The following is an 18,772-nucleotide window of genomic DNA, read 5'->3' on the forward strand; positions in this document are numbered from 1 at the left end:
ATGGGTCTGGGGTCCCCAACCCCAACCCCCCCCCGGGTCCCTCTTGTCGCAAGGACGGTTCCTCCGAGCCGCCAGGGGGCGCCAGAGAGCAGCGCACGCCGCTCTGTTCGCTGAGCTCTCGCGAGAGGCGGTGCGGGCAGCATGGCGGCGGCGGGCAGCGGCTGCGCGGCCGCGGAGATCCCGGCGGGGCAGGAGGGGAAAGGCGGAGCGCCGGGACGAGCCGCGGAGACGGAGCGGGGCAGCGCGGGGGAGGTGCTGCCTGGATTCCACGATGCCGACGCCTTCGTCAAGGTGCGCGGCGGCGGCGGGGCCGGGGTTGGGGGGGTGCGGCCTGCGTTACCGCTGCCGGGCTGCAGCGCGGGGTCGGGGGGTGCCGGGAGTTCTGACAGGAAAAGGGGGACTGAAGGGATCCCCGCTTCGCTGGCTGCCACCCGCGCCTCTGGGTGCTCTCTCCGGGGAGGCCAAGGGTTCCTCCGGTGCGCTGGGGCCTGACAGCCGCTTGGTTCCTCAGCGAACGCTCCCGCCCTGGGGCTGTGGCCGCCTCCCCCTCACCCTTCCTGGGTGTGCAGGGGGACGGGGAGGCTCCTGAGGGCCCTTCTGGGGTCTGTGGCCATGGGCATCGCCCCTGGGGCTACTAAGCACGGCAGCAGCGCTGTGGGGGCTCTGCTGCTGCTCCCCGGGGGCCGTTTGTGTTCGAATAATCTTAATGTGTGTTTCTTCAGATTGAAGCGTTCTCTCAGGCCCCAAATACTCAGGCAATGGGAACGAAATGTCTGTAAACTTTAAAAAACAGTCCCAGGGTGTTGTTATAGATTAGAAGCACAGCGTTAAAACAAGCAGAGCAAAATGCAGTTCTGCCACGTCGTACCCTGGGGGAAAAAAAGAGGAAGAAAGCACTGACAAAACACTAATTCCCGGGGTGTTCCTGCACAGTATGCTCTCGGCACCGTGGTGGCTGCAACAAAGGCATCCAACGGGCTTCCCCAGCCTGGTGATGAGTACGACTTCTACCGAAGCTTCCCCGGGTTCCGAGCCTACTGTGAAACACAGGGGGATCGTCTCCTGCTCTGGTAAGGAGGCTCCTGCTCCTCTGGGCTCCTGCTGAGAGCTCCCAATCCGCACCAGAAGGTGGCACCCTTCTTTGGAGGCTCCAAGTTAGCTGTAGATAGGCAAATGTGGTTTTTTTTTAACCACATGCCTAATTTTAGCTACTTTTCTAGCACGTGGCAGTACAAATAACAAGTTGAAAGAGGTTGCCTTTGATAATGATTGGATAAAGAGCCACGAGGGGAGCAGAGGCTGAAACAAAATGCATGAGGTGCTCTACTTCAAAAGTCCCATGGCTTGTAAGGAAATATTTCAGTCCTAAAACTGTAGAGGGGTTTCTGCTGTCCACAGATCCCATGGAGGAACCTACAGAGACTGCACTTGGTGTAGTGTCACACTTTAAAGGTGCAGAAAGTTGAAAGGAATTGGGTGGTTTAGTGCTCAGCATGGCTGCTCTCCCACTGCTGACACAACTCTGCTCTTCTCTTGCAAGCATGAGCAGGGTGATGCAGTTCCATGGCTGCCACAGCCACATGGCAGAGCACAGCAAGGTGACAGAGCTGGAAGATAAATTTGATTTGCTGGTTGACTCCAATGATGCCATCCTGGAACGAGTGGTAAGCAGGCTGTGGGCTGGGTGCTCTGCTCAGAAACAGGTCAGGTGCCACAGGTTCCTCTCTCACTGCAAGAGTTTCAGTGCTGGAACTGAGTTACACTGAGTGTTTCCTCAGGCTGAGTTCCCGTTTTCTTTTAAAACCATTTCCCTGTTTCCTCATACTGAGTTCCCTTTTTATTTTAAAGCCATTTCCCTGTTTCCTCAGACTAAATTTCCTTTTTATTTTAAAGCCATTTCCCTGTTTCCTCAGACTGAATTTCCTTTTTATTTTCAGACCATTTCCCTGTTTCCTCAGGCTGAGTTTCCTCTTTATTTTCAAACCATTTCCCTGTTTCCTCAGGCTGAGTTCCCTTTTTATTTTCAAACCATTTCCCTGTTTCCTCAGGCTGAATTTCCTTTTTATTTTCAAACCATTTCCCTGTTTCCTCAGGCTGAATTTCCTTTTTATTTTCAAACCATTTCCCTGTTTCTTCAGACTGAATTTCCTTTTTATTTTCAAACCATTTCCCTGTTTCCTCAGACTAAATTTCCTTTTTATTTTAAAGCCATTTCCCTGTTTCCTCACCCTGAGTTTCCTTTTTATTTTCAAACCATTTCCCTGTTTCCTCAGGCTGAGTTCCCTTTTTATTTTCAAACCATTTCCCTGTTTCCTCAGACTGAATTTCCTTTTTCTTTTCAAACCATTTCCCTGTTTCCTCAGACTGAGTTCCCTTTTTATTTTCAAACCATTTCCCTGTTTCCTCACCCTGAGTTTCCTCTTTATTTTCAACCCATTTCCCTGTTTCCTCAGGCTGAATTTCCTTTTTATTTTCAACCCATTTCCCTGTTTCCTCAGGCTGAGTTTCCTCATTATTTTCAAACCATTTCCCTGTTTCCTCAGACTGAATTTCCTTTTTATTTTCAAACCATTTCCCTGTTTCCTCAGGCTTAGTTTCCTTTTTCTTTTCAAACCATTTCCCTGTTTCCTCAGACTAAATTTCCTCTTTATTTTCAAACCATTTCCCTGTTTCCTCAGACTAAATTTCCTCTTTATTTTCAAACCATTTCCCTGTTTCCTCAGGCTGAGTTCCCTTTTTATTTTCAAACCATTTCCCTGTTTCCTCAGACTGAATTTCCTTTTTCTTTTCAACCCATTTCCCTGTTTCCTCAGGCTGAGTTTCCTCATTATTTTCAAACCATTTCCCTGTTTCCTCAGACTGAATTTCCTTTTTATTTTCAAACCATTTCCCTGTTTCCTCAGGCTTAGTTTCCTTTTTCTTTTCAAACCATTTCCCTGTTTCCTCAGACTAAATTTCCTCTTTATTTTCAAACCATTTCCCTGTTTCCTCAGACTAAATTTCCTCTTTATTTTCAAACCATTTCCCTGTTTCCTCAGACTGAATTTCCTTTTTCTTTTCAAACCATTTCCCTGTTTCCTCACCCTGAGTTTCCTTTTTATTTTCAAACCATTTCCCTGTTTCCTCAGACTGAATTTCCTTTTTATTTTAAAGCCATTTCCCTGTTTCCTCAGGCTGAGTTTCCTTGTGAATTTTCAACCCATTTCCCTGTGCTGGGTCCCAGCAGCTCAAGCAGAGGGGTCATGGCCCAGAGGGAAGGAAGGTGTTAGGTGACTTTTGGGGAAACTGAACACAGTTTTGCACAATAACTTTTGCACAATAACTTTCCAGCATGAGAAGAGGTCTGTGAGGTCTTTGAGGAACCTTCATCATCAACACAATCTCCCCAACACACTCCTCCCCCCTGTGTCTGTCTCCCTTTGCACCGGATCCCTGGGAAGAGGCTCTGGAGGTATCCACCTGTGTGACTTTATCACTCTGTTTGATTTTCACCTCTTTTCTGGAATTCAGGGGATTTTACTGGACGAAGCAGCAGGAGTGAACAAAAACCAGCAGCCAGTGCTCCCTGCTGGGTTGCAGCCCCCCCAGACTGTCATTTCCAGCTGGAACCGCAAGGTGAGGTCTCTGGGCTCACTTTCCTCTTACTTTTCCTTTTTTCCCAGCATTGCCACTGCTGATTTTTCCAAGGGAGATGAGTAGTTTAATGTTCTGTCCCATTTTTTTTTACACATCCTAACTTCCTTCCCCTTTTTTCCTTTTTCTGTCCCATTTTTTTTTTACACATCCTAACTTCCTTCTCCTTTTTTCCTTTTTCTGTCCCATATTTTTTTTTTACACATCCTAAGTTCCTTCCCCTTTTTTCCTTTTTCTGTCCCATTTTTTTTTTTTACACACCCTAAGTTCCTTCCCCTTTTTTCCTTTTTCTGTCCCATTTTTTTTTTACACACCCTAAGTTCCTTCCCCTTTTTTCCTTTTTCTGTCCCATTTTTTTTTACACATCCTAACTTCCTTCTCCTTTTTTCCTTTTTCTATCCCATTTTTTTTTTACACACCCTAAGTTCCTTCCCCTTTTTTCCTTTTTCTGTCCCATTTTTTTTTTTACACACCCTAAGTTCCTTCCCCTTTTTTCCTTTTTCTGTCCCATTTTTTTTTTTTACACATCCTAACTTCCTTCCCCTTTTTTCCTTTTTCTGTCCCATTTTTTTTTACACATCCTAAGTTCCTTCTCCTTTTTTCCTTTTTCTGTCCCATATTTTTTTTTTACACATCCTAAGTTCCTTCCCCTTTTTCCTTTTTCTGTCCCATTTTTTTTTTTACACATCCTAAGTTCCTTCCCCTTTTTTCCTTTTTCTGTCCCATTTTTTTTTACACATCCTAACTTCCTTCTCCTTTTTTCCTTTTTCTGTCCCATTTTTTTTTTACACATCCTAACTTCCTTCCCCTTTTTTCCTTTTTCTGTCCCATTTTTTTTACACATCCTAAGTTCCTTCCCCTTTTTTCCTTTTTCTGTCCCATTTTTTTTTTACACATCCTAACTTCCTTCTCCTTTTTTCCTTTTTCTGTCCCTCTTGTTTCTAGTTTTAGTTGGCTTTTCATTGCCAGTTCAGTTCCATGAATACAACAGCTTTTCTTTTGCTCTTTCCTAGGAATTCAGGATCCTGATCCACAGAACTTGTGTTTATAAATGCTGGACTCCCAGCAAAAGCTTTGGCTCACTTTTGAGTTTGGGGTATAAATTTATTCCTCAGGATATTGGCTTGGGCTGAGCAAAAGAAACTGAAGGTCTGTTAAGTGACAGGAGTTTTAGATGTGGTTTATGTTTTTTTTTTTTATCCAGGCAGGAGAATCCCACAAGAGAACTCAGTCTGAAACCTTCCGACTGCTCCATGCCAGGAACATCTCTCGGCCACAGCTCAAGTTTCAGGAAAAAATTGACAATTCCAACACTCCCTTTGTACCTAAACTTTTTATCAAGCCAAACGCTTTGAAGCCTTTGCCTGAAGGTAAGGGTTTGTTTTGTTGTTTTCTTTTTCTTTCATTGTTTAACCTGTTGGGAGGATTTAACACAAACTGCCCTCAGAGTTTAGGGGATAAATCTGTAAAAACAGGTCAGAGCAGGAGGTGTTGGCCATGGGGCTGTAGTGAGCTCTGTGGTGCTGCATCTGTAGTGTGAGGGCAGATCAGCACACAGCACCTTTTTGTTGGTATACAGTAAATAATCTGTTCCAGATGCTCCACTGCTTCTCTTTGCCACCACTGAACAAACATGATGAGGGAGGTGGCATTCCCAGTGGCTCTTTCTAACTGGGAGCACTGGGTGCACGGGCAGAGCTACCTGTGCTTTGGGTGCTTTGCTGCAGCCACCAACTTCACCTCCTGCCTCAGCAACCTGTCATTTCACTGCTGTTGATTCATCCTGAGCTGTACTTTTAGTACCTGGAAACGATTGAAAGATTTTTTTTTCCTGAAGATTTTTCAATCTCCTTCCAAATTACTGAACAGAGGGAGAGGGAGAACCACCCTGTGCCTTGTTTCACAGCAGCCTGGTGAAACCCCGAGTTGTCACTGGATGTGCAGGCAGAAATGCCTAAATTAAGAGTTTTTTTGATACTTCATCACCTTAATAGGATCACGTGGTGGGTGGGTGGAGGGGAGAGAGCAGCAGGGTGAGGAGATGTGGTGTGTAGGACCCAGCCCAGTTGTTCCATGTTGGTTGTTCAGCCCTCACAAAAAGTGGACGGGAGCGAAAGGAGCGGCCCGAGGACTTGGATGTGCCAGCTGCTTTGGCAGACTTCATCCACCAGCAGAGGACACAGCAAACTGAGCAAGACATGTAAGAAATCCAAATGGCAGCAAGGAGCCCCCTTGGTGAACATGCACTTGTGTGGTCCCTTTCTGTAGTGAAATGAGGCAACCAGGTGCCACTAATTGGCAGGTAGTGGGCGTGAGCTTGTGTTAAGCCCACCTGTGCCTGATTAGGGTGGGCCCCTACTGCCCATGAGCAGGATTAGGGGGCCAATAAAAGGTGCCCTAATCAGGCCCAGGTGGGCTTAACACAAGCTCCTGCCCACTACCTGGCAATTAGTGGCACCTGGTTGCCTCATTTCACTACACTGTTGTGCTGGTGCTGTTGGTGTGTAACAGCTCTGCCTGTGTGTGTCTGCAGACTGTCTGTGTGTGATTTGCTGTGGGCACCTGCAGTGATTAATTAACAAGAGACAAGGTTTCTACTCAGCAGGCAGGCTGCCACAGCTCTGAAAGTCTCTGTGACCCAGCTTCATAAAGATGACTGAAATTTAGTCTCTGCCTGTCTTCCTGATCTCCACAGGTTTGCTCACCCTTACCAGTATGAACTGGAGCGTTTTTCTCCACCAGATGGAGTTCTGACAAAACCAGAACCCCAGGTTGGTGCCCACATTAATTCCAACTTACTGCAGATGCAGTTTACAGCCAGCCATACCTGATGAATTTCAGATCTGAGGGTGGGAACTGACTGAGCACACACCATGCCTAATGATTTCCTCTGCCAGATGTACAGGCCCATCAAGGAAACACCCTGCCATTTTATCACCACACTGAATCAGCTGGTAGAACTGAATGAGAAGCTTATGACCTGTAAAGAATTTGCCCTGGACTTAGAGGTAATCAAACTGCCTTTTCTCTTTAAAAGTGACACGTGTAGTGTTCTTGGTGTCTGTTTTGTAGTCTTGCCTTTTTCCTGCTTTTTGTAATTTCTGACGTGAGAAAACAGTTAAGTGACCCTGACCTGTCAGATATTATCTAGAAAGGGGAATTAAACTCTTGTCAATAGGATGTTTTCCAGTGGTGGTACTGGCTGCATGCTGCATACTGAGTTTCATCCTTTTTCAGTCCATCTCATGTTTTTTTTTCATGTCAGTGACTGCAAGGAGAGAGCTCCTTTACCCAGTTGTCTTTAGGGAAGTCCTCTGTCACTTTTCCTTCTTTCACTTGGGGTGCTGTTTCCTTTATGGTATTAGTGCTGTACTGGATCCTAACTTCCATTTCCCTTCCCTTCCCTGTTTTTCAGCACCATTCCTACAGGAGCTTCCTGGGCTTGACCTGCCTGATGCAGATTTCCACTCGAGCAGAAGATTTCATCATTGACACCCTGGAGCTCCGCAGTGACATGAGCATCCTCAACGAGACCTTCACAGACCCTGCAATTGTGAAGGTCAGCTGTCAAATCCACCACTTCACCACCAGAATTTTCCTTTTTTTCTGAGTTTACAGTTAAAAGCACACTGTGTGCATGGTCACTTGTCTCTGCTGTCATTGTAATTTGTTTGTGTGCCCCTTCCCTTGATGTAAGTGGAGGGTTCCTTGCCAAGTGCACTCATTTAGTGGTTCTGCACTTGAGTGAAGGACAGAGGGAAAAGAAGTCTGGTCCTAGACACATGACTATTATGAAACCACACCACCTGCAGCCTGAAGAAGTGTTCTGTATATCATTCTCAATGTGTTTTGCTTTTCAAGGTCCTTCATGGTGCTGATTCAGATGTGGAGTGGCTGCAAAAAGACTTTGGTCTGTACTTGGTGAACATGTTTGATACTCACCAAGCTGCTCGTCTCCTCAATCTTGGCAGGCATTCATTGGACCACTTGCTGAAGCTGTACTGTGGTGTAGATGCTGACAAGCAGTACCAGCTGGCTGACTGGAGGATACGGTAAAAACTGACCTTAAATGTGCTGGAGCTGCAAGGTAGCACTTAACCCTTGTTTGTTTTGTCAGAGCAGAGCAGTGTTTCTAGTTGTAGGTCCCATAGCTGCTCATTAGTCTCACAGTGAACAAGCACAGCATTTGCCTGGCTCTGCTTTGTGAGTGTTGCATTTTTCCCTGTGTCTTTGGAAGATGAGTTCTTTTGAAAGATAAAAGGAGTCATGAAAAGCTCCTGGAAGTTAACTCATTAGGAGCAGCACTTAATCACTGCAGTATTATGAAGAAAGTTGGTATTTGCTGCTCTGGAGCCCCCACAAGAACACTCAGTCACCCACAGCAGGTAGAGCAGTGCCCACACAGAGATCCCAGGTCTGCTTTGTGTGAGCAGAGAGAGAAGGGTTGGGCCAAACACCCCAGGAAGCAGAGCTGCCTTCTGACTTCACTGCTCCCCAGTCCTGCTCCCCAGCTTGTGAACAGGAGACTGGAGGGTGCACAGCATCTTACTGCTGTGGCCCAGTAAACAAGGGCCACAGTAAACAAGGATTTTCTTCAGTAAACAAGGATTTCCATGTTCATTTTTGGTGTGTTTTACGTGCAGTTTGCCCTAATACACCTTGCAAGAGAGAGGTGGCAGTTGAGCAACTGAAATGTTGGCTGTTTTTCCAGCCCTTTGCCAGAAGAAATGATTCAGTATGCCCGGGATGACACTCACTACCTGCTCTACATCTATGATAAAGTGAGGGAAGCTCTCTGGGAGAAAGGGAATGAGCAGCCCACCCAGCTGCAGGTCGTGTGGCAACGGAGCAAGGACATCTGCCTGAAGGTAAAGGTTGAATTCCCTGCATCAGGATGGGCTTTATAGGACAGAAAGTCCTTTGCCTGTTCTGTGTCTCCTGCATGGACACAGATTTTTTTCCTCTTTGTGTGTCTGAAAGCAGCTGTATAACCTCTAATTCAGTTCCTTTCCTTGGATTCAGGTGCCTTCTTGCTGGTTTTTTCAATGCTAGCACTCCTTGGCTTTCTAATGCTTCCAGTTGTGTCTTTTCCAAGAGAGATGTGACATTTCCAGTTCTACTGGATGTTCCTGGAAGTTCCAAGCCTAGCTGGAGTTACATTATGAGATAGTTGTGTTGGGCCAGTGGGAAATACTGTCTATGAAAGTAGGCCTTGTCTAATGTAATAAAGCTTGAGGACTTTGCATGTCTAAAGCTGCTCCTGGAGTTGGTGAGTTTATCCCTAAAAATGGATGAGATGTGTGTTTTCCAGGGATAGGCTCCTACCAAAGCTCCAAGACATGTTGTACCTGAGTTTATTCAGTCCCCTTATGAGACTTGTCCTGAGTTTATTCAGTCCCCTTATGTCTGCATGAGATTTGCTTTCTTGGTTGAGCAAGGCAAACTAGAAAGCACAAATCTGATACTGACCATGAGTGGTTTGGGTGTTTTTTTTCCTGTCCAGAAATATGTCAAGCCCCTCTTTACAGATGAATCCTACCTGGAGCTCTACAGGAAGCAGAAAAAACATCTCAACACCCAGCAGCTGGCAGCATTTCGGTTGCTGTTTGCATGGAGAGATAAGATGGCACGTCAGGAGGATGAGAGCACAGGGTAGGAAGTCTTTAGTGACAGATGTTGGCTCAGTGAGTCTCTTGGATTGTGCCCCTTTGGCTGCTTTGTGCACAGAAATCCTGTAATTTTACCAATAAATTCTTACAGTTACCTAGATCAGCCCTGCTGAATTTCTTTTTAACTGAGTTCATCTCCTGAGTCAACGTGTGTATTTTGAAGGTATTTTTTAAAGTTTTTAACATTCTCTTATATTCACACCACCTCTTTGTGTTGTAGATATGTGCTACCAAACCATATGCTGTTGAAGATAGCAGAGGAACTGCCCAAGTAAGTGTTGCTCACCCTTGAGGGGTCTCATTTCATTTTAATGCCCTGCAAGTTATTTCCTGGTGTGTAATAACTTCTGCACCAGCTACTGCTTTTTTCTGTAGCTGTTCAGTTTGGGAGAGAAACAAATAGCAGTGCTCCTTCAGAAGGCTCCAAGCTTCTGGGATATATCTCTCTCTGATTTTATTCCACTTATAAGACCCATTCTTTGCATTGCTGTATGTCACACATCACCCTGAGATTCCTCCAGTGTTACAGAGCAAGAGAGGGATGAGTTTCCCCATAACATTTATTTCAGTATTTTTTCTACAGTTCATAAAGGGGACAGAGCAAAGGACAGATCCTTTGCAGCACCCAATTTATACAACATTTTTCTCTAACTCATTATCAAACACCCACACTTGTATGGAACAATAAATAGTGGATGAAATAAGAAAAATGCATCCTTAAGTGCAAGTCCACTACTGGGCTCAGCTTCCACAGATGTGAACAAGGCATGAAGTTATGATAGGGAAAGGCAGACCACAGAAAAGATAAGTGAGAAGAGAGCTGAGTTAATGCTTTCTCCTTAACTCCACAAACCTACAGAAAAATTTTTCATCACAGAGAACAAACTCCAAGGGTTTGATCTGGCTCGTCCCGTTCTCTCACAGTCAGGACCATGGCTGTGTCTGGTTCCACATCCTTTAGGTTGGACATGAGAAAGAATTTCTTTCTGGAGAGGGTGCTCAGCCATTGGAATGGGCTGCCCAGGGAAGGGGTGGATTCTCCATCCCTGGAGATATTTCAAAAGAGCCTGGATGTGGCACTCAGTGCCATGGGCTGGGAACCACGGGGGGAGTGGAGCAAGGGTTGGACTTGATGAGCTCTGAGGTCCCTTCCAACCCAAACGATTCTGTGATTCTTTGAATGTGTGAATGCAGATGCCTGATGGCTCTTCCCTCACAGAGCACACTGACATTGTCTCACCTCTCCTTAGAGAGCCCCAGGGCATCATTGCTTGCTGTAACCCAGTCCCACCACTGCTCCGCCAGCAGATTAACGAGTTGCATCTCCTCATCCGGCAGGCCCGGGAGATGCCTCTCCTCAAGGTAGGAATCATTCACACCACACCAGAGACTCAGCACTGCTTCCCTTAACCCAGGGGCAGGAGCAAAATGCTGACCTCTGATGGTGTCTGTGCTGAAGTTTGCTTTTTGAACACTGTCTGTGGTGTTCCATAGAGTAGGAAGATAAACTGCAGCTGCTTGTTGCATGTGAGGTGAGGCTGAGGGAGCTGGGGGTGTTGAGGCTGGAGAAGAGGAGGCTCAGGGGAGACCTCATCACTCTCTACAACTCCCTGAAAGGAGGTTGGAGCCAGGGGGGGGTTGGGCTCTTTTCCCAGGCAACCCTCAGCAAGACAAGAGGGCACAAGAGGTCTCAAGTTGTGCCAGGGGAGGTTTAGGTTGGACATGAGAAAGAATTTCTTTCTGGAGAGGGTGATCAGGCATTGGAATGGGCTGCCCAGGGAAGGGGTGGATTCTCCATCCCTGGAGATATTTCCAAAGAGCCTGGATGTGGCACTCAGTGCCATGGGCTGGGAACCACGGGGGGAGTGGAGCAAGGGTTGGACTTGGTGAGCTCTGAGGTCCCTTCCAACCCAGCCAATTCTAGGATTCTGTGTCTGTTGTCTGCTGTGTGCTGGCTTGCACACAGTGTAGTTTCCTGGAAAACTAGAGCAGCAAAAGCAGAGACATTACTTGAACAGGCTACAGTTGTCTTGAACTACTACTTGAACTACTTTTGTCTGTGTAACATTGCACATCATGTTTGCCTGTGTTAGGAAGAACCTTGTGGAATTTTTGGGTGCATGTGTGTGGATGCATAAATCTTTCACAGCTAAGGTGAAGCAAAAAACCCCCAACCAACCAAACAACAACCCCAGGTGTAAGAGGTTCATGAGTTCAATTTTATTGTCAGCATGTTGATCCTCTTGCTGCCTCAGTGAAACAAAGCTGTTAGTGAGCGTGGATGTGTGAAGTGTTTAAATGTACCCATATGCAAAGGCTGCAGGGGAAGAAGTAAATGTAATTTTATTAGCCTGCTAGCTTGTAGTAAATGTGTTGAAAACATTGAGGAGGAGGCCAGCCCAGAGGAAACAGAGCAGCTGCATTTAGCTGACTTTCCTTTCTCTCCCATTCTAGTCCGAGGTTGCTGTGGCAGTCAAGAAGAAAGCACCTCTGTCCAACCCTGAGGTATGGTTTACCTAAAACATCTTACCTGATGTCTTAAACCTTAAAAATCAAAATCCAATGTAGCAGAATTCTGCCTTTAATACATTTAGTCTCATCCACTGCACAGATCTGTTTGCACAGATCCCCTCTTTATGTCAGATGCAATGTGCTCTGACTGGTGAGCTGTGTTAAGAATATTCATTCTCTTAATTTCACCCTTTTAATTGAATTTTTATTAGCTACAATATTTGAAAACACATACAGGTTCAGGGAGGGGTGTATTAATGGTGTTTTAAATTGGAATTTCTCTGCAGAGGCTGGAGAACACCTTCTTTGGACCTCATGACAGTTCCCGGACTCCTGTGGATGAACTCCAGAAGAACTCTGCCTGGGGTAACTTGGACTTAACCTAAAAACTCTGCTAATAATGACATGATTGGGCTCTGTCATGAGGAAATTAGCTGCCCTAAGGAAACTGTCAGTGAAATCTCATTTAAAAAGAGTGGTAAAATGCAGGTGTAAGTAATAAAATTTTTGTCTCTTTTTCCTGTAGAACCTGCACCAGTTTTGGAGCATGGTTGTCTTTTTTCAGAGAGTGAGAGGCCAATGAATATTCAGGCTGTTCAGCCAGAGTCAACATCCCTTGTTGCTACTGCTACTGTCAGCATATTCAGTGTAAGGAACATGATGGTGCTAGTATTTAAGTATCAGAAAACATACTAAATAATCTGATAATAATGGAAGTAGCCAAAATTAAAATAAATATCCATTTTTCTCCCCCACACTCCTCTTTGTTTTTTTTTAGGAATGTGATGAAGAGGAAGGAAATGAGAAGGCTTTAACCACTGCACAGCAGAAAGCTCAGCAGATCATGGAGTCCTTTGAAAACCCCTTCAGAATGGTGAGAGCTCCCAGTACAGATTTTTAGTGGGACTCATGAACTCCCTCATGCAGAAGATGCTCTGAGCTGTTTTTTCCAGGCATATCTGCAAGAGCAAGTTGCATCCTTGCAAAGCATGCACGTGTGGAGGTGTTTTCACAATAAGTGAAAATACCTCTTAGAAATATGACCTTTTACATAGTAAGCAGACTTCACACTCTTTGTTTCTTTTTAAAATTAAGTTTGAGGTTTAATTTGCATCACATTTTCATCTCTATGGCTAGAGTTAGTGAGCTGATACTATTGCTCTTGTGATAAATCAGAAGAACAGTGGAATACCTTGTTATAGATTTGTCTTGGGCAATAGTATCAATAGTATCAAAGCACCTTTTCCCTTGTGTGGTGTAGAGTTGCTTTTTCAGGTTTTCTTGTTGTTGGTTTTTCTTTGACATTTCTCTTGGTCAATAGCTGTGGTAACTTCTCTTTTTCCAGAAGGTGATCTGTCTGTAGAGTGTTTCTTGGATAAGGAACTTTTTTATTTAGAACATTTTAAGCAGCATTTTGGCAATGAACTGGGTTAAATCAAAATGTTTGTTTCCTCTCTGCAGTACCTGCCCTCAGACCAGAATCCTGCCTATGTCTCACAGGCTGCAAAGTTTGACCCATCATCAAAAATTTATGAAGTAAGATGTGCTAAAAATTTTTGCAAAAGAAACAGATAAGCAGAATATTTTGATTGGTGAACCTCAGCAGTATGGGATTTTTTTTCTGCTTGGTTTTGCCTTAGAAAAAGAATCTTAACTTTTGAGAAAACTGAGATGTTTCTGAATCTGTAGCTCATTGTTTCTGTAGCTTTTGTGTCCTTTGAAGAACCAAGGATTGGAGACATTCCAGTGTGTATTCCCTGTCTGTCAGAGCTACAGACTCCTGAAATCTGTAGCTTTGGTCTCCTGGTTTGTTTGTGGTTCACAACTTCTAAAGCACATGGTTTTACTTTACCTGGTGCAGCAGATCTTAATCTCTTTTATAATCTAATTTGATTTTTTGTACTCTTAACGAAGACCAGCATGTGGTAGCAAGTTTATAAACTCCCTTTTGCTATAAAACTTCCAAGAAAGTGATCCCAGGCCATTGTTTCCTTGCAGATCAGCAATCGATGGAAGCTGATGACTCCAGCTCAGGTACAGAAGGAGCACAAGGATGAAACCAAGAAGAAAGCAGCCCAGCAGTCAGGTACAGGCTCTTCCCTTCCTCAGTGTGCTGTCCAGCTGCTCTCCCCAGTGTACCCAGGCTGTTCCCCAGTTAAAAAAAACCTTAGCTGATGATTTTACCAATGGATGAAACTGTTTGACAAAGATTTGTGCTCAAAGATTTACTTTGAGACTTGCTATGAGCTTTTTCTAAACTCCTGAGGAACTTACTCCTGCTTTTTAAAAGATTTACCTTGAGACTTGCTATGAGCTTTTTCTAAGCTCCTGAGGAACTTACTCCTGCTTTTTACTCAAAGATTTACCTTGAGACTTGCTATGAGCTTTTTCTAAGCTCCTGAGTAACTTACTCCTGCTTTTTACTCAAAGATTTAGTTTGAGACTTGCTATGAGCTTTTTCTAAGCTCCTGAGGAACTGCTTTTTACTCAAAGATTTACTTTGAGACTTGCTATGAGCTTTTTCTAAGCTCCTGAGTAACTTAACTCCTGCTCTTTACTCAAAGATTTAGTTTGAGACTTGCTATGAGCTTTTTCTAAACTCCTGAGGAACTTACTCCTGCTTTTTACTCAAAGATTTACCTTGAGACTTGCTATGAGCTTTTTCTAAGCTCCTGAGGAACTTACTCCTGCTTTTTACTCAAAGATTTAGTTTGAGACTTGCTATGAGCTTTTTCTAAGCTCCTGAGGAACTTACTCCTGCTTTTTACAGTACTCCTTGCTTGCTTCCACAGCTGCTCGTGACCAGGCCCAGAGAGCATATAAAGAGGCCACAGAAAATGTGGTGTCTGTTCGTCAGCAAGCCATGGTATGTCCCTGACTCCCCTGCCTTGCCCCTTTGGACCTGGAGGACAAAACCCTGAGCCCTGCAGCCCTCAAATCCCTGAGTGACAGTCTCTGACTGTGACAGTCTCTGACTGTGGCTTTCTGTGATTCTGTCCTGGGTGTAGCAGCAGCCCCTGGTAACTCTGCTGTGCTTCAGCAGGGAATTCTTCCCACTGATGCCTCTCTCTGCTCCTCACTCACTGGGATAGGTTCCCCCAAGTCTGCCTGTGGGGCCACAGGAGATCTCAGCCTCTGGCATCCTGTGGAATGACAGCTTGGCTTTTCACCTGAGAAAAACAAGCAAAACCAAGCAATTTAGGCCCAAAGAAGAGCACAGTGCTTTTCCCCTGCAGTGTTAGTGCCACAGGCAATGCTGTCACTGGGGCCTGAGCCCCCTGGGCAGCTCATCTGCACGTTGGTGTTTGTGCCTACAGAGATATTTCATTCTTGCCCTTGTTTCTATTCTGTGCCTTGCTTTCCCAGCAGGAACAAGCTAATAAGAAGAGGGAGAGAGTCATGAGTGAAGCAGGAACAGAGTTGCCAAAACAAGAGAAGAAACGACCAAAAGTCTCCCAGCAACCAGAGGAGCTGGAAGCACCAAAGCAGTTTACCCCCTTTGATTACAGCAAGTCCAACTTCAAAGTGTTTGCAGGTAAGGTCTGGGTCTCTTGCTAGGGGGCTGCAGGCTGTGGAAAATGTTGCCAGCTGATCCCTGAGAAGACTCTGTGTGAATGGAGGTGTCAAGGCAGTGCAGACTGATACCTTACAGGGGGAAAATACTAAAAGAAATACTAAAAGAAATTGGGGACTGGAGAGTTCAGCATCCCTTTTCTGATTTGGAAACAAAATCCTGAAGCCATAGGCCAAAGAGATGGTTGATTTCTATGTTGTTGCTTTTCTCTGTAGAGAAAGACAGAGATCTGTTTAATTGGACCCCAGGCAAAGATTTGTCTTCTTTGTAACAAGTACCAATTGAAGAGCATCTCCAGCCCTTAAGAGACTGTTGTGGGTTTTAGCATGTGTCAGGCTGCAGTGAAACTTCCTTATTAACAGAGGGACACTGTGGAAGGTGCTGTTCTTTCTGGAAAATTTTAATGGCAGCTTCTCTCCTCTCTCCCTTAGGAAGCAGCAAATCCAAGCAGTCACCACAGTTTGATCCTGCCAAGCAAGGTTATGCAGGCAAGGTATGGACATGGCATGAAAGAGGGAACAGAAATGTGGAGCTGAGGACTTGTTCTGCATCTGCAGAATGTCCCCTGACAGCACTTGGTACTGAGGTGCAGCTTCCAGTCACAAGCTTATACTTTGTATTAGAGACTCTGTCCACCCAGGCTGAACATTTTGGGGGCCCCTGAGGCTCTCTTGTTGTTTCCTGCCTCTTCATACATTGTTCTCACCTATGCATTACAGGCACAACCCCCACAGATTCCCAAGACCAAATTCAAGGCACTCAGAAATCTCAGAGTCAGTCCATTTATCCCACACCATGGCAGATTTCTGTGTTATCCACATTCTCCCCCAAGTACCATGATTAGGAAAAAGGCCTCAGAATTGTTGCTTAATTTATTATTGCTAAATGAGGTTGAGAGCTTGAAAAAAAGAAGTAAAGCATAAACAATCCAACGTGTACTTAGGGAAACCTGTGACCAGCACAGGGCAGTTCCAGTGTCATTGTCACCCCTCACCTGAGGTCACCCTGCAGCCCTGGGTTACCTGAGCCCCCCAGGTGCACCCTGCATGGTGCTCCTGTGTGGAGCCTGTGGGTGCTGGTGTGTGACATGCAGGCATGAAGTTAGTTTGTCCATGCATGAATTCATTGGGCACTCAAGCATTAATTTTAAGTTCTGAAGCTGATTTCTTGCATTTCAGCCTCTTTCCTGTGCATTCTGCCTTCCTCCACATTGAACTGGAGGGCAGCTGGTACCAGGGAACATTTCAGATGGTTTTTAAAAACATTATGTTTCAGAAGCTTATGCCTGATTGTGGAGGAAACTGTTCCTTTGCTCTGCCAGTTGAAACTGGTTTCAGAGGAAAAAAACCCAAAGGATTGGTGAATTTTGGACAACCTGTACAGATGCTGTGCTGTGTAGATGGGGGAGATTTGTTGTGCCTCAAATGTCAGGGTTAGCCCAGCACAGCAGCACTTGCTCAGATATCCTAAAACATAAAGTGGAAACCAGCAGAGTTCCCTGAAGCTGGAAGGACCTGACAGCACATGAGTCCCATGGAATGTACTGTATTTTGCAGGAATCTGGCTGTGGTGGTGTTTCATTTTGTTTAGTTTGGTTGTTTTTGTGGTTTTTCTTTTCTTCTCTGCAGAAGTTTGCTGGAGCTAACAAACTGCAACACTCTGGGAACAGGAGCATGTCCTACCTGGCTGGGAAGGCTGAAAGGTGTGGAGCATTCTCACCCCTGTGCCCTGGAGCTGTGGGCAAAGCAGAGCTATTGTCCCCTCCTGCTGTGGGAGCTGCAGCACATGATGAATGGGAAGAGGTTGCATCACACCTCCCCACCTTCATTTCACAGCTTGACATCAGTTAAAAGGGAAAAAAAAGAGGAGGGGGGAAAAAAAAAAAAGCTTAGTCAGGATTAATGCAATCAAAGACAATTCTGAGCAGAAGGTTTGAAATGCTGAGGTGAAAGTTTGTGTTATTAGATGTGGAAGGTGCTTTCTCTCAGAGGTGGGGTGAACATCTGTCTTGGGAGAGAGAAAAATGAAACAAATCTGAACATTCTGAGCAGACAATGTGGAGCTCACAAGGCTTGAGGCCCTGTCTGTTGTTTGGTCATAAAAGAGCAACACTATGGAAGGGCAGAGTTGGAGGAAGGTTCTGTCTGCATCATGACCCTTTCTCAGGAGTGTTGTAACCTACTGTAGATGTTAAATTCTGAGTGAATTTAGAGCAAGAGGTAAAAAGTCTTCCTGTAACTTGTCTTGCAGGGCTTCCAGACACCACTGGCCAAAGAGATAGTCCCTGCTACAGGACCTGTGGGGGCTGCTGAAGAGAGCAATAGTCAGGAGAATTGTCACCATGGAAGGCAAATACCATTCACTGAGCAGTTTTTTGTACAGAAAAGTTTTTAAAGCCATTAAACCCTTTTTTTTTTCCAAAAGGAAAACATCTTAATTGGTTTCACTTTTATTATATTCATATTTTTTTCTAATGACACTCACGTTGTTGCTTTGTTTCTAATTTTGAACATTTATCCTGTGTCCTCAAGCACACTTAGGCTAAACTTGTCACTTTTTGGAGTTGCTTGAAGTCCAGAACCAGCATGGCAGTGGAGTGTGAGAGAAACCTCTTGGCATCTCTAGAACCAGCACAAAAATAACAGAGATTCAGTAGAAGTGACTCAAACCCCAGCAGCCCAGAGGAGGAGCAGACTGCTTTCTGTTAGACCTTGCTTACAAACTGAACTCATCTGAGAAGACAAGGTAATGTGAAAAAGGAGGTGTTTACCTGGCAGTGTTCAGCTATTTATAAGCAAGATTTTTAAGGGGAAAAAAATAGGGTACATTTTGGGCCAGAGGCTGATATTTTGACCATAAAGTTATTTATAAAGTGAAAACAATAGCATCAGGCAGGAGGTAAAAAAACCCAGTGCAGAACTGGGCTGGGGAAAGCCAGCAAGATGCAGTCAGTCCAGCTCCACTGACATTTCATGGTTTTTTAAATAGTATTGTGAGGGGAGACTGTGGGGCAATGTGAACCTGGGGGGTATTGGGGGTCTCTGTAGGGTGAGATGTGAGGGTGGGGGGGAGCACATGGGGGCTCTGTGGGCTTCTGGGGCTGGGGAGCACTCGTGGGGCTGTGTTGGGATCATTTGTGGATCCCTGAGAGCTTTTTCTGTGCCCCAGAGCTGGAGTTGGGACTTGAGGGGCTGCTGCCCCACAGCCTTTGTGGGGGCTGCTTGACCAGGGGCTACTCCAGGCTCCAGTGACCCACAACTGGCTCCCTGCCCCACAGAGGCAGCTGTGCCCCATGGGTTTCATCATCTGCACCTTCCTATGACATCATTTCATGCCTGGTGACATCACTGCCCTTCTCCCAGGGCCAGGCTACCTCCTGGGTTTG

At 45.3% G+C, this 18,772-nt stretch overlaps 1 protein-coding gene across 2 annotated transcripts; it reads left to right on the forward strand.

Moving 5' to 3' along the window:
- Nucleotides 1–120: 120 nt before the first annotated feature.
- On the forward strand, nt 121–17,824 carry EXOSC10 (exosome component 10). Of its 2 annotated transcripts, none has more exons than XM_071766817.1 (25): nt 121–291; nt 934–1,070; nt 1,541–1,664; nt 3,511–3,615; nt 4,838–5,003; nt 5,722–5,833; nt 6,329–6,404; nt 6,531–6,641; nt 7,049–7,192; nt 7,495–7,685; nt 8,345–8,501; nt 9,137–9,285; nt 9,523–9,573; nt 10,553–10,664; nt 11,757–11,807; nt 12,101–12,179; nt 12,340–12,461; nt 12,592–12,687; nt 13,275–13,349; nt 13,812–13,899; nt 14,606–14,679; nt 15,180–15,348; nt 15,819–15,880; nt 17,016–17,089; nt 17,638–17,824. In XM_071766817.1, exons 1-25 carry the CDS (start codon nt 142–144, stop codon nt 17,666–17,668), a joined length of 2,706 nt encoding a protein of 901 aa, XP_071622918.1. In that variant the 5' UTR covers nt 121–141; the 3' UTR covers nt 17,669–17,824. The 2 variants fall into 2 exon arrangements, with proteins under 2 accessions (XP_071622918.1, XP_071622919.1); XM_071766818.1 differs by having other exon boundaries at nt 15,183–15,348.
- Nucleotides 17,825–18,772: the final 948 nt, after the last annotated feature.

The sequence above is a fragment of the Heliangelus exortis genome, chromosome 23, assembly GCF_036169615.1.
Source record: "Heliangelus exortis chromosome 23, bHelExo1.hap1, whole genome shotgun sequence".
Classification (NCBI taxonomy): domain Eukaryota; kingdom Metazoa; phylum Chordata; class Aves; order Apodiformes; family Trochilidae; genus Heliangelus; species Heliangelus exortis.

What these genes read in the sequence shown, in the direction of transcription:
- EXOSC10 (XM_071766817.1), top strand. Translation starts at nt 142, where the DNA reads ATGGCGGCGGCGGGCAGCGGCTGCGCGGCCGCGGAGATCCCGGCGGGG. An exon ending in GCAAGGACATCTGCCTGAAG is followed by an intron (nt 8,502 to 9,136) that starts GTAAAGGTTGAA and finishes TTTCCTGTCCAG; the next exon opens with AAATATGTCAAGCCCCTCTT. An exon ending in CTGGCTGGGAAGGCTGAAAG is followed by an intron (nt 17,090 to 17,637) that starts GTGTGGAGCATT and finishes CTTGTCTTGCAG; the next exon opens with GGCTTCCAGACACCACTGGC.